The following is a 15,837-nucleotide window of genomic DNA, read 5'->3' as shown; positions in this document are numbered from 1 at the left end:
TTTGATGTTCTATTGCGGAAGGAGTGTTTTTCAGTACCTTTTCCTGATTTAAATTCCATTTCTGATGAACATTTTTCATTCAAAGTTCATTCTGCATTTTCACTCATTTTCCTTTTCATTCAAAGTCATTTTAATTCATTCAAAATGAAATCATTAAAAATTTCCATTTTTTTCACTAAATATTAAAATCTCATGGATCGATTTCTATATTCTCTTAGGCAATCTATCTTCAGATATATTCGCTGGCAATAACAGTCAGGTCTCTTTAAATAATGATTCTCTCTTTACAATTGGTTGGAGAACTTTTCTTGCCAACTTCGTGCTTGCTCAAATTGACTTTACGATTGGGCTGCATTTTCGAATTGGAAAATCTACGTGGGTCAATAAAGATATCACTTACACAGCACCGAGATAATTTCAACAGAGTAATAAGATTATAGTTAACGAACTGAACTTCAATATGTGCAGGTTCAATATTGCACAAAAAAACGAATTCCTACATCTATCCTTTCTGAAAAATACTCTTAATTTCTTCACTTTAATTTATTGTTTCTGTCAGACCTGTACACATACTAAGGCTCTAACGTGATGATCTCTGTGATTATTTTGATATTTAAATAATTATTTCCCAAAATTTGAAAGAATTAAAATGTCCATAAAGAGTGCACGAATATTTTTTTCAAAGAAGCTATTCATTTTCATTTGCTCACATAAATCAAAGTCTAGTGTGTGGCTTTCGAGACTATAGCGGCTCCCAGCCTTATTCGTTCAAAATCCCTGTGACGCTTTCTATGCGCCCGTAGGAGTTTTTGATGAATCGCGCAGCTTTGCTTTGAATTAAATTAACTTCATGGATGAAGTCTTTCTGGATATTATTTCTTATTCTTCATTGTACTATTAATATGTTGGTTTACTAGTAACTTTTCCGGAAATATGAATTTACTTGCCCACATGCATTCCGAGGTCCCCTGGTTTCCAGTCCCATTCTAACAGTGTGGAGGAACATTGCTGTCATCTTGGGCTAGTTTTACCGTGGAAACATGTTTTATCGTCAGAATTTCCTACCCCGTCGTCCCCAATTGTTGGACTCGCTTTCTCTCTAAAAAGTTGTGAGGCCTGTAGCTAGTTAAGCACTAGAATGCCGTAGCCGACATTTTGACAGCAGTTGAGATTTCAAATGGCCACCTATAATTTATTTTTTACCGTAAAATAATGTCATTACCATAACTCTATAAACATGTTATTTTAGTGAATTGATTTCAGGATAGGTGAATTAGTTTCTTTAAAGAAATTTATTCTACCTAGAACGCTCAAAGGTTCATTTCGACCCAAGGTACAATATGTTCTGGTTTATCGCTGTATATTCCGTCACAAATTATCTGTTATTGTGTTTAAATATTATAGATGATAGGTAGACTTGTTATTTTATGGATTTTATGAATTAATGCACTATATATTTATGGCATGATGGATACTGAAGTATTAGGTGAGGTGGGATCCTCCAATTTTTTTATTCGAGCACATTTAGGCTTTTTTTGTGTTTCGTTTATCTGCACCGCAATGTGTTAATTTTATTTTAAGTGATTTCATTCGCATTAGACCATAAAGAAGTGTTTACACGTTTACATTTACCCGTTCAAGTACGTGAGTGGACAAATTCTCGGCTAAATGCACTGAATTAGGCCAGGGGCTATTACCTGGATATGCATTCATGCATTACCGTTATCTGGGTGTTAAAACGGTGCAATTTTGACGGTAAATGTGTTTCCGCATGTACCCGCGCGTATGCATGCATCGTGTAAACACAAATTTAGACTCGTTTCAAGAGTGATATCAGGCTCTGAATTAAAATAGCATTAAGGTTCAATTAACTTTCAATTTCCAGTTTCATTGATAATGAATAAGGAATAATTTCGAAGCCATGTGGTTTGGATGTTGGTCTCAAATTTTAGTTACTACGCATCAAATAGAATGAGTAAACATTTCTCGGGTTTCTGAGCGGGGAAGAAAATCTAAGAATGCCGACATTTTGGCTTACGGAGGCAAGGCCTAGAAGCAAATAGCCTTAGTAGCCTTGATAATGGTTGACGAGACGGTAACCGAAACGTCGGCGCTCTTAGATTTTCTTACCCGCACGGAAACCCGAGAAATGTTTACTCATTCTATTGGATTCGTAGTAACTAAAAGTTGCACGATGCGTGCATACGCGCGGGTGCATGCGTAAACACTTTTACCGTCAAAATTGCACCGTTTTAACACCCAGATAACGGTAATGCATGAATGCATATCCAGTAAATAGCCCCTGGCCTAATTTACTGCATTTAGCCGAGAACTTGTCCACTCACGTACTTGAACGAGTAAATGTAAACGTGTAAACAGGTCTTATTTTATTTAAGTTTATTTATACTACACAGCCAATTCAAGCGCTCTTGTTCGAATTTAATCTAAGCTACTCCCTGGACCACCTTCTGTCTTCCTTTCTGCAAATTCTTTTATTATTTAAAAAAATCTCTTTCCGTCCCTTTCCCCCCTCTTATATCCGCCATTTCCTCTATTAGCCTACCCCTTCCTCCAAACCACCCGTCAACCGTCACCGCGGTAAAACAACGACTCTTTTAAGTCAAACGGGAAGCGTCGAAATCTCCACCCAGTCGGCGTGCAGTAAGGTAATCCTGTGGCCACTTGAGCCCTCCGTGTCGGTTGTTTTTAGATGTACTTAAATACTCTCCTGCGGCCTCGTTCCCTGTACGTTAATACAACGTATTTCTCGCACTCCGTGGCTTAGACTCATCGGCTCTCCATTCGTTTAATAGACTTTCTGGTCTTCGCTATAGATGAAATTGACTAGCTCCAGAAAACAATATATCGTAATAATTTATTCCTTAAATTTAAGTGAAAATAATTTTAAAATCATTACGATAAATTTGTGTGTAATTTTTCTTATCATACAAGTATTCTTTGCTAAAATTGAGTTTTTAATACTATAACGATGGGATATTTTACTGACGAGAACGACGAACTTAGAGAAATAGATAGGACGGATATTTTGAGTTTCAGCGGTCGCATTTGAGCTGCGTTTGAAAAAAGAGCTTTTCTTATTGTTCATTTATAAAATTAAGTATGGATTTATGCATATTATGATACATTTTGGTTTACTTCAAAACACTGTCTGTTCTTCATTTTATATGAAATTTTCTAGCGCTAGAACGCAATATATCGTAATAATTTATTCCTTAAATTTAGGTGAAAATAATTTTAAAATCATTGCGATAAATTTGTGTGTGATTTTCTTACAATACAGTTATTCTAAGGTAAAATTGAGTTTTTTTTATACTAAATATTTTACTGATTAGAACGACGAACTTTTATCGAGTTTCTACGGTCGCATTTGAGCTGCGTTAACAATTGTTATGGTTTGGATTACAAGGCTTGTTAGTGCTAATTTAAAATTTTAAGCATTAATGTAAGGATAGTCTAACATATTGTAAATAAGGGGAAATTGAGCTCTGCGGCTTCCAAGCAATGCAAAAAGAGAGTCTCCAATGGCCATAAAATTTCACACCACCCGTCTAATTAAACAACTACCCTACCCGAATAACCCTGCTGCGGCAGGTTATGGGAGTTTTACTTCCTCACCAGGGACTGCCACAGCCGCAGACAAACCACCCGAGTACATTTAGGTTTTTTTGTGTTTCGTTTATCTGCACCGTTCTTGTTAATTTTATTTTAAGTTATTTCATTCGCATTAGACCATAAAGACGTGTTTACACGTTTACATTTACCCGTTCAAGTACGTGAGTGGACAAATTCTCGGCTAAATGCACTAAATTAGGACAGGGGCTATTTCCTGGATATGCATTCATGCATTACCGTTATCTGGGTGTTAAAACGGTGCAATTCCGTCGCATCACCCTGGAGACAAGTAGCCTTAGCAGCCTTGATAATGGTTGACGAGACGGTAACCGAAACGTCGGCGCTCTTAGATTTTCTTACCCGCACGGAAACCTGAGAAATGTTTACTCATTCTATTGGATGCGTAGTAACTAAAAGTTGAGACCAACATTCAAACCAGGTAAGAAACCTTTGCTAGGCTGTAGAGACGCCAAGGTAACCTTAGGTTGTAACCTGGGAGGCCTTCGTGGGGCTTATGGGACCCCACTAAGGATACCAGGTTATTCTCACAAACACACCACCAGTGACCCTAGTAATATAGCGTAGTTTACGTTGTATGCATTGGCAGATTCAGGATAGGGACGAGGGGGAGGCTAAGTAGGGTGTAAACTTCCAGCAGTATTGCGGGTACGAACAAAATTACCATTCTATCTAATGTAAATTGGATTTTCAAGCGGGGGCTATATCCCTTTTATACCCCTCCCTCCGCCCCCCATAGATTCGCCACTATTTGTATTTATCGATAGATTTCATCTGTGAAAGCTAAGCATTTTTTAATACAAGAGAGGTGAATGCTTTAATTTTTTCTGGCGCGACGGAATAATCCTTGAGGACGCAGCATCCTGGCGTATTTACTTGTTCAAACCATGTTTACAAAACTTGCTGTAAGGGTTGCGCTATCATGTAAAATTACCAGGGTAAACGTAATTGATCCATATGATTATTTTTCTGAATATCCAAAAATAAAGATTTTACCCTATTATTTTCTCTGCGTGATAACATGCTAATATTTAATACAGAGATCCATATTAAGTGTAACAAAGTTTGGTGTACTGAAGCCTTCCATTTCACCTTTTCCAAGCTGGTTCCTTCTGTTCCTTGATATTCTTTTACCTTGTGTCCTTTATTTCACTCAAGTTCTTATCTCTAGGTCTTCCTCGGAGGGCCATTCCTTCATTTTATACCATAATGTTATTCCGCATGTAACTGATACACCCTATGGCATGACCTATTCACCAGGACCTTATGGTATTCCACGTTTTCCTTTCCTCTCATATTCTTCGGTACTTCCCGTTTCTCGCCCTATTCGTCCGATTGATCTTCAGCACTCGCCAACACCGCCAGGTCTCAAAGGAAAATCTTCAATATAAGACACGGTCTCAGGCGTTATTTTGTGGAATTGCTTCATTATAGAATAAAATAAAATAACTTTCTTTTATTCCACACTTTATTTTAAATAGCACGACAATAATATGACGATCTACAGAAAAGTGGTGTTTATCAGTTGAAGTGTGATACCTGTGATATTAAATATATTGGACAAACTGGGAGAAACTTTAACGTAAGAATGAAAGAACATCGACGATGTCTTTTAAATAATGACGAATCCTCTGGAATAGCAAAACATTTATGTGACGAAAACCATTGGTGTAATTTTGAACCCAGGATTTTACATTGCATTGACAAGGGGAGAAAAATGGACTTTTTAGAACAGTTTGAGATAGTGAATTGCCCCACTAAACTTTGTAATGACCATATGTTCCCCTCCCAGTCACCATTACCTAACGTCACGCTACCATCCCCCTACGACCCTCAACCTTGATTCCCTCATGTCTTTTAAACCTTTTGAGAACCCCTCCCCCCTTTATCTTTTTCCTTGTCGTTTATCCCATGCAAGCCAGCCCAAGGCCCCCTACACTCCTTTCTTCAAAAAAACAGCTTTACCCGTCCTCAATGCTCCTTCCCACCTCCCCCTTTTTCGGTCCCCCCCCCCTCCACCCACGATTACCTATTTAAGAGCATGCCACCCATCTAATTGCAACTGATGATAACACTAGATGTTGAAACCCGGGTCGTGCTATTTAAAATAAAGTGTGGAATAAAACAAAGTTATTTTATTTTATTCTATATGCAGCAGAAGAGAAGAAGTCAAGACCAACATTAAAATAGGGAGGCAAAAACTGATAGAGGTGGATGAATTCTGTTATTTGGAAAGCAAGATAACCAGTGACGGGAGAAGCAAGAAAGAAATTATCAGCAGAATAGCCCAGGCGAAGAGAGCATTCCACCAAAAGAGAGACCTGCTTACAGCGGGAAACTTAAATATGGAAGTAAAGAAACAATTTATAAGAACCTACATCTGGAGTATGCTCCTATACGGAAGTGAGGCATGGACAATGACCGCAGCGGAGAAAGCAAGGATAGAGGCCTTTGAAATGTGGTGCTACAGAAGAATGATGAAAATCAAATGGATCGACCGAGTTAGTAACGAGGAAGTCCTAAGATGGGTAGGAGAGAAGAGAAGCCTCATGAAAACCTTAATAAGAAGACGGAACAACCTTATAGGCCACATCTTGAGACATGATGGCCTGATGAAGACAATCGTCGAAGGACAAGTGGAAGGCAAGAATGGAAAAGGAAGACCCCGAACAAAATATATGGAACAAGTAAAGAGAGATGTGAAAGAGAAGAAATACGTAGGTGTGAAAAGATTAGCTGATAGGAGATCTGAGTGGAGAGCTGCGTCAAACCAATCCTAGGATTGTTGATCAGTGATGATGATTGCAAATCTTCAAGTCTATTATGGTCTGCTAAACCGATAGTCCAAGGTTCTGATACGTAGTGTGCCTCTGCCAAGGCGAATGCATCATGTGAACGCATTTGCGTTGATTGCGAACATTTTATGTTAACCGATCGTTGTAGGCGGTGGCATAGTCAGGAATTTCGCTTGTAGGGGGGTCCAAAACGAGGGGTGGTGTGATTTATAAAAAAACGGGTTACCAAGTAGAGGGTTTTAAACTAATTCTAACACTTTTCATTATCGAAAAAACTTCATTTTTCAAAGAAATATTTTGTAAATTCATGATTTTCAAATATTTGGTTTTCTTTCATGAAGCCAAGTATATGTGTTTTTATGTTTCGGAGGGGAGGGTGGGGGTTCGGGCGCCCTCGACCCCCCCCCCCCTCGCTACGCCACTGGATGTAAGGTCGGTTAACCACTAAAATTAGCAACTTGTTATCCATGGGGAGCACTTAGTGTGAGATTGGTGACCCTGGTGAAATTATCGTCGTGTTCGGTCGATTTTGAACTTACGGGAAAATTAGCGTGATACTATGGAACGCGGAGTGCCGTAGTCAATTTTTCATACGCTTCGCATCAGCGTTTTGTGAATTGTAACCGTGAAAATGGACGAAGTCAACTCGAAATGCAAAATAGTGTGGTTGTAGTCAGTGGCGGATTTATGAAGAGGGGTTAAGAGGGCTATAGGCCCCCCTTGGGTATCCAATTTACACCCGACAGAATGGTAATTTTTTCCAACCATCACTGCTGCTGGAATTTTTAATCCCACTCTAACAATAATTTATTTAAAATTATTCTTTTTTATTTTAATAGTTTTAATTTAAATTTAATACAAATTTTTCACATAGCGGCAGGCCTCTAGCATTGTGCTGTTGTGTTGTATTTGCAGTTGTTAGCACGCCCTTATTTTTTATTAATTAAAATAGTGTTACTTTAAAATTATTTCTATTTTTTAATTTCAATAGTTTTAATTCAAATTGATAGCAATTTTTTTAGTTTAATACTGTTAATTTAAAGTTAATACAAATTTCTCACTTAGCGGCAGGCCTCTAGCATTGTGCTGCTGTGTTGTGTTTGCAGTTGTTAGCACGCCTTTATTTTTTTTATCAAAACAGTGCTAATTTCAAATTGTTTCTATTTTTTGAATTTCAATAGTTTTAATTCAAATTTATTGCAATTGTTTTTAGTTAAATATAGTGTTAATTTAAATTTAATACAAATTTGTCACATATCGGACGGCCTCTACCATTGTGCTGTTTGTGTTTTCAGGTGTAAGCACGTCAGCCTTCGTGGAGGCCTCGCTGGACCCACATCTGCTCCCTCGCCCCTCGTCCCCCCCTCCCCTCCCGCCACCTACCCCGCCCCCCTCCGCCCCGCTCCCGCCTTCCGCCCCTCCGCCTCCCGATGCACCGGGGCGATGGCCTGATCCCGGAGGCGGCCGCCGCTGCCCCACCGCGCCATCCGCCCTCCACCGCCTCCGCCGCCCCCACCGAGGAATGCTGCCCCCGCGGTCGCTGCCCCGGTATGTTTATGAATGAAATGTTCCCAACGAGAAAATTGTCCGCAAAGTGAAAAATTAGTTGAAACACTTATTACAATATGCATGAATTGCTATTTGAAAAAATTCCCCCTAGACTAGGACCTTTAGCTTTACGGAACACTGCGCAGATTACAACGCTATCCAGTTGATAAAGTCTTCACGGGAAATCAGCCGGGCCGATTCCCCCTGAAGACGATGGTAGAGAAGGCCATTGAAACCTTGGCAGCAATGTCCATCCTTACCCGGCTGATTTCCCGTGAAGATTTTATCAACAGCATTCGCCGGGAAAGCACCCAATCCTTCTTAACGCTATCCAGGTTCTTTGATTCCCTTGGCAATTTTTGCGAGGCTCATGGTACCAGATACAGTAGATTCCGGTTAATTGGGACATATCGGGACTTGTGCACTTTGCCCCAATTAGGCATTAATTAACTATCCTATAGATGGACATAAAAAACTTTTAAATAATGTTTACACTGCAACATAAGTTTAATAAACTATTAATTGGATTAAAAAATCAGCTATTTTAGTTATTTATTATCATTTTTAAGAATTATAACAATTTAGTTAAAATAATTTTTCACAGCCTCGGGCGACGCTGAATGAATGTCTTTTACTAAGCCCTATTAAAGAAAGCCCTATCCTCTTGCGGATAATATAACCACAAGAGCTTTCAAAATAGGGCAAGAATAGGAACATTTGTGATAAATAAGAGTAAATCAAAGGAGGAAAATATAAAAAAATAGCATTCTGAAAACAAAAAAATTTTAATTTGGTCGCGAGTATAGAGTCTATGTCGCCGACTCATGGCCCAATAAAGCGGCATGCTGTCCCAATTAAGCGGAGAATACTCTGGAATATTCCTCTATTGGGTTCTGTTCTTCAAGAAATGCCCCAATTAAGCGGCTGCCCCAAGTAACCGGTGGACCCATTGAATGTATTACATATTCCCGGTCCAGGGGAATTTCTTTTCATGGAAATTCATGTATACTTCACCGCCATTCGCGCGGCAGGCTTCAAAATATTGCTCTCTTTATCATATCCGCAATAGCCTTGTGGAACTACGAAACCGTACAAAAAATTCACTTTGCATATTCCATACAGACCGAATTTAGGCAATGATTGCCCGATAGAACAAAGGGAATGATAACGGATCTTTTTCTCAGAGTACTCATCCGTCTTCTAATAATACCGTTATTTATTAAAATGTACTTATTCCATAAAACACATAACTTCGAAGAAAATCATACCGGAAAGGAAATAAATAACTTAAAATGTGACTTCCTACGAAAAAAGTTACTTTTTACTTTTATGTGCATCATTTCATTTTTATAAAATAAAATATTCAATTGAAATATTTAACTATTTGAGAGAATTAGTTAAGCTCATATCCAGACAAGTAGGCAGAAATTTGGTTTGGCAGTGCTTTGGGGTTGGGCGGGTTGCCTAAACTGATATTTTGTTGTCATTTCGCATGCATTGGAATATCGTGCATTTACATGTCAGCTACATATATATTTTTTTTGCATAATGCTGAATTTTAATTTCATCATTCGTAAAAGTTTAAAAATTTTATTTGCTTCATCATTTTTTAAGGAGATTATCACATATGCGCTAGTTTTGATGAGAGGCATTCCAAACTCCATAGGTAACTCAGACAGAAATAAAGCCCGAAAAGAATGGCTTCAATGCTACCCTGAATGAAGGAAACATTTGTCAAAGCTTTCACAAATCCATATTGCCAAGTTGGTTTGACAAACAACCACCGAAAGGGGTCATTGTCAGGGCAAGAGCATTCTGCCAATACTACAATATGGTGATGTGCCAGTGATAAGATCCTGGGTTCCATGAGTTCAGGCTCGGAACATCCAGAGCACTATTTTCTCATTCTAATGGCGATATACAATGTTGTTTTCTAAGCATTTTTTTAACTACTGCTTCTATTGCTGCTTAGCTGGTGCTTATCAAGGTAAGTGGTCACTCATTGAGAAAAAGATATATTTCGATTTCTTCTCGCTATTCATAAACTTTTCATACACTTATGTATCCTCGGAAAGGCAATTAAGAGGAAAACCATCCATGAGTGATATTACCCCCTTTTAAATCCATGCTTTTCCAGCTGCCATTGCCTTTCCTGTCACTGCTGCGGGATAAAATTCATGATTATTATGCAAGTTGAACTGCGACTTTTTTTTATTTTTGGCATAAGTGCAAGCGATAGAAAACAGTTGCCTGAAATGTGAAGGCATCAACCTTATGTTGAGGCACCCTTTTTAGTCTGATTTCTTGTGTAATGAAGTATTGCCTACAATAATTTTGTTGTGGGTTCACCTGAGGTCGTCCTCAAATCCAATCCACTCAAGTACAGATTACAACTACAAATGCTGTTGGTTACACAGACTTTGAAGCCATCAGTCTTGGCACTTTCTCATTCATTATCCATGAAAAAATAAATTGGCTAATTTTTGTCATAATGTGGCTGCAACTGTCGGTGGCTCCAAATGCCTTCTGATTACTGGTTATAATATTTCTTAAGGTTCATTGATGGCTGCGGTCTTTTTGCATCATTTCAGTCGAGAAATAGTACAGGTGACATGTCGTTACACATTTATTTTACTTACATTTTTGTTATTTCCCTCAAATATATTCATTATATTTTTGCGATAAGACTAGTGTCTCTTGGGAAATGTATCAATCAATTTTATTAGTATTATCACATGGTATTTCAGAAATATCTTCTCTCATCATGAGTTTATCCCTTCAGGGTGAATACTTATTAATCTGTACTTGGATGTGTTTAATGGTAAGGTGGGCATCACACTCATCACAGAGAGGTTGTATCTTCTTCTCAGTGAATAAGTATGCCTGCAATGGCCTATCCTCATGTGTATTATGACCACTTCTTCCCTACCATTCACCTTGGATGACAAGATTACTTATATTTTCCATATTAAAGTAAATTTCCAGGAGTTTTCTTCATGATACTAAAAGGTATTCATGTGGAAACTTGTTTCCAACTGGTACTTAGGACTTCACACACCTCTTTGTCTCTGATAACTCCTTTTTTTTCTTTTCCATGGCCTCTCACCTTTATGCTGACTGTCTACCTGACGCAATGGCTGCTCATTTTGGCTGTGATGGTGTGTTGCGCATCAGGACATCGCAGCGTCGTTGTCCCGCAATGAGATGGACAACAGCTCCTAGTCCATCAGATTAGCATAGGAGGAGGAGCGGAGGGAGGGTGGCGGAGGAAAGAAGCGGCGTGGGGAAGGGGGCGGGGACGGAGGAAGACGGTGGTGGTGGGGGTTGTGGTGGTTTGGTGGTGTTGTTGTCGGTGGCGTGTCGGTGTCAATAAGAAGAGGCGTGGCCAGGAGGGTGTGACAGTGGAGGCGGGGGAGGTGGTGTTGGACCGAGGGGGAGGTCTGAGAAAATGTCCGAGGACTCAGAGAGTGCGTCAGAGGAAGAACGCTGCCTGTTCCGTCCGTTCACGCGGGAGTCTTTGGCTGCTATCGAGGCGCGCATCGCGGAGGAATATGCCAAGCAGAAGGAGCTGGAGAAGAAGAGAGCTGAAGGAGAGGTATGTTCCACACATTCCAGTCTTGTGCAGCAGAATGGGTAACACCATATCAACTCGGCAACAAACTGGATGCTTTCAGGCAATACAGTCAAGTTGATCTTCTAGTCACATATCCATCTGTAAATGCGGGTTTGGCATCCATCCATTCTCTTTAGTTCTTCGGATCTAACGGGCTTGTGGTTTTCCTTCTATCTTGCCTGGCATAACCTGTGAATTTGGTCTTCTTTTGTGAATTCTATCCTAAATGTTGCTGTAATGGTGACAAAGGATTCTGGTTATAGATAGCATCAGCATTTACTACTCAAATGTTCTTCCCTGGTATGCATTACTCTAAATAACTATAGTTTTTATTAGATAATTGATAAAACTTGATACAGCTGGAGGGTATCATGGTCGCAGCTTCAACACAGTGAAAATTTTTGTTGTTAACTCTGTACCCATACAAAAGCTCTTTTCAGAGATTTTTATAAAAATTACCTATTTTTACCCATTGTAATACAACACAGATTATTATGGCTTACATTTTAAGGCTATTACTTTTTGTAAGACAGTATGGGTAAAAATTTATTAAATACCCCGTCTCATTAATTTTACATTAAAATGTTTAAAAAGTTGTCAATACACTTTTCTCAAATTCTCCATCTAAGAATTGGCTCAAGGTTTCAGTTGTTATCTAAATGTTTAAAATGTGGCGTTGGGGTAAAGTCCTCGCCTGCTAAACTTTAGGCTGCGGGATCGAATCCCACCTGGGTAGGTAGTCCTTATCCTGGGCATGGATGTTTGTGTCATGCTTTGTTAATCATCCGTTGTAAAGGCCTCTATGTGCTGTTTACGGGGAAGTAGGAAAATAAATAAATGTATTGGTTAAAATGGATTTTGAGACTTCATTCTTTTCTTGGACTCGTGGTGACTTATACAGACTTCTTTTGCAAAGCTTCATAGAGTTTAAAAAATCATAAAATTCCAGAATAGGTCAAGTATGGTAGGTATATTTTCAAGATAACGTATGAACTGCAAGCAATTCAAAGCTTCACACTCATACTTATGTATTTCCAAAAGAAGTGTTGCAGTGCAACATGAGAGAAAATTACAGATGTTTAAACATTCTCTAAAAATCCATTTATGAGTTACTACTAAATTTTATTTATTCGAATATTAGGGTAGATGTTTTTTGTTTATAAAATAACATTTTGGGCCAATTCAGAAATGAAGTGTTTGAAAAAAGTTAATTGACATTTTTTTAAACTCAAAAATGTCTTCTTTTCCCAACCGCAGAACTTTAATGCAGAAAATTTCTCTGGTCCCTCAAAAATACAACTATTTATTTGTGTCACTTTTTCCCGAGTTTTTACAGTTGTGCGATCGTAAAAATTCAATTAATAACTATGATAATGGTCAAATTTATAAAATTAATGTAAATATGAAGTGTAATTAGCACTTTAAAATCTAAAAAACTGCAAATATTCCGCAATTACTCTCTTTTTAATACAAAAAATTAGCATTATAATATTTGAACCTGCATGAATTGGTATTCATATTACGCGGTATAATTGGTTTCTGTCGCTAGAAGAGTGAGTAGAGACATCTAGGATCGTTATGGCCAACCATTAGGAAGTTTTCGAAGTTTTGAATTGCGACTGTGTTTTGTTAAGTTTGTTATTTGCAAGGAGGTTGTAAACTTGTAAATACGGAGTGTATTCACAACCTCTTTGATTATTTGTTGTGTCTAACTCCGTAAACTCATCTCGCCGTCCCGAAATGCATACTGGAGATATGGGAGTTTTCTCCGGTTATTGTCTCAGGTGAAATTTATTCTTTGAATTTAGGTCTCATCTAAAATACCTTGTTCTAAGGATTTTGTGCGACAATGTGGAAACTCAAGTCTAGCACCTAGTGTTACGGTTATTCTTAGTTTTTGCCGAGTTTTCTAGTCATTACGCCGCAGTCTATGAGCTCATTTCCTCTGTGAAACATTTTTAAACAAATATTAGGTGAGTGAGCCAAATATTTTAAACATCGGTGGTGACCGGCATGATAACTGTGTCAAATGCGCGCTGTTTTTGATTAAGTCAATGATTGCCGTGGGGCCTTAATCAGACATAATCAACTCACAGATAATATCGCTATTGATTTCAGTTATAAAAATTTGCGCGGTGCATATCTTTCCAAATTTTTTCATCAGTCTGTTTTTCTATAAAATTTGTTTCGAAAAACTGAGACTTATTTTTGAGTTATGAATGGTTTTTGCCATCTGCAGAACTGTATTTCATTCATAGAGCCAGTCAGTTTTTATAAGTAATGTTTTTAATGCTTTTTCGTTCGAATTTTTTAATTTGAGCTTTTGAAGTTGTTGAAATATGATTACCCAGTTTCTGTGCTACAGTCTTTCATGCAACTAGTTGAGCTATGTATTACATATAATACAATCAAATATCGCCTTTAAAGTTGTATAATATCCTGCTTAGAATTTTAAATAGTTAATGAGCCTATGGAGCGATTGAATAACCATAATTGCCTTTTTATTTCAACATCAAACATTTGTAATGTTCCCTCTGTCATCATGAATAAGAACTGCTACGATTATTTATGCTTACCATTTAGGTATTTAATTTCCGTCAACTTTGCAATGATTTTACCTTGATATAATTGGCATAATAATCCAGGAATGCATTATAATAACTCTAGTATATTTTTTTTTATATCACGAGATGTGGGTCAAAACCCACATCTCGTGATATAAAAAAAAATATATATATATATATATATATATATAATAAGGGGTCGTGAAGTATAAAGTTTGAATAACTCTAGTACACATTGATACTTCATAGTGCCCATCTTAGGATTGTTTGGAATGTAGAATAAGTTACATGTACTAAGTTTGTAAAAGATCCAATAAAAATTGGCGTTTCAATAAGAGTATACTGTTACCAACAGATTTAGCTTAAAATCAGCGAGGGCTGGTGGAGCAGAATATTGGGAAACAACCCCTGGAACAACTACCGGGTCATTCCCACAATAGTAGACAACTTTTTCCTGATAATATTCCGTGTTGTTGCCATTTAACATTTAAAGCCCATTTCAGTTCCTCTTGCCTCCAAATTGAACCATTAATTAGAAAAATGAAATTATGCTTAATTTTCCTCGTCTTTTTATCCCTCTCCCACTTAGTCGTCATAGCCCAAGTTCACTTTCATTTAGTTTCTATTTTTTTTTGGTACAGGCATTGGGCGTATTGTAAAAAAAATTTTGGTTTGCACCATGTGACCAAGCTGCTAAGTGTGAAAATTTTCATTTGGAGGTTTTCTGGGGTTGATATAGCTGTGTTTATCTAATTTTATATACCTATCTTTAACCCTTAGACTGCAGGAATGTTTTTAAACCTTTTTTTTCTGGGATTGCCGAGGAGAGTTAAGCCGCATTATCAATCCATACAGTGAGGGAAAGTACACCTGGGCTCTACCATGGTAGAAAAAAAATATAGGGAAACCAAAGGAGGTAGTTGAATGATTAAAAAAGTTTTTCCACCGTCAGCCTACCAAACATATAAAAACGTTCCCGCTGTCTAAGGTTTAATCATTGTTAGAGATATATACGTATAATTTGCCTACACCTGGGCTCAAATCAGGATGCCCCAAATCCGTGCCATTCAATACCAGGGAGGCCAGGATAGGCGGAGTACCTACTTTGAACACTTACTGAATTCATGTTCTGCGGTTTTCCTCAAATGTTTTGGGTTTATCTATGAATTTCTTTGGTGCTTTCTTAAAATAAATTCTTTAAGGTACTGTTGAGAGGCTGAAATTTTTTTTTCTCGAAGTAATTTCATTTTGAGTAGCAGAAATTTTACAAAGAAATTATGGACACATTTATACACTTTATGTTGTACATTGGTTGCCTTTGATCATTTTGAAGGTACCACCCTCTACTTTCCTACATTTTGTGTAATTTATCTTTTTAAACCACTTGGTGGAAACCAGTGAGATGGTATTTTGAGTCCAGGCAGAGCAAATGATTTTTCTTCTGTGGATTTTGTATCTGCAGTTCACCTACAACTTACTCCATTAAGCCCCATCAAAGGCTTGTTGGTGGTTGTTACTAACCCAAAAGGTTCTCTATTTCATTTGTACATTTTCCAGGGTGGTAGGAAATTCTCACATTTCCTTGTTCTTTTTTTCCATATTATATTTCCATATTAAATATTTCATAGTAAGCATAAAAAATTTACTGTCCTAGAAATGCATACGA

The 15,837-nt window shown here is 37.8% G+C and overlaps 1 protein-coding gene and 1 long non-coding RNA gene across 12 annotated transcripts in view; both read left to right on the top strand.

Moving 5' to 3' along the window:
• LOC124166730 overlaps positions 1–7,821 on the top strand; it is a 256,407-nt gene extending 248,586 nt beyond the window's left edge. The window contains exon 5 of the long non-coding RNA XR_006866488.1: positions 7,742–7,821. This is a non-coding gene — a long non-coding RNA (uncharacterized LOC124166730). The remainder of the gene's footprint in view (positions 1–7,741) is intronic.
• A 3,512-nt stretch (positions 7,822–11,333) lies between these two features.
• LOC124167191 (sodium channel protein para) overlaps positions 11,334–15,837 on the top strand; it is a 108,113-nt gene continuing 103,609 nt past the window's right edge. For all 11 annotated transcript variants that reach the window (XM_046545033.1, XM_046545031.1, XM_046545032.1 and 8 more), the window contains exon 1: positions 11,334–11,589. In XM_046545033.1, coding sequence (XP_046400989.1) covers positions 11,443–11,589 — 147 coding nt within the window. In that variant the 5' untranslated portion in view covers positions 11,334–11,442. The remainder of the gene's footprint in view (positions 11,590–15,837) is intronic.

This window comes from Ischnura elegans, chromosome 10, assembly GCF_921293095.1.
Source record: "Ischnura elegans chromosome 10, ioIscEleg1.1, whole genome shotgun sequence".
NCBI lineage: Eukaryota > Metazoa > Arthropoda > Insecta > Odonata > Coenagrionidae > Ischnura > Ischnura elegans.
Note: the sequence above shows the minus strand (reverse complement) of the source record. Positions and strands in the feature narration are given on the sequence as shown.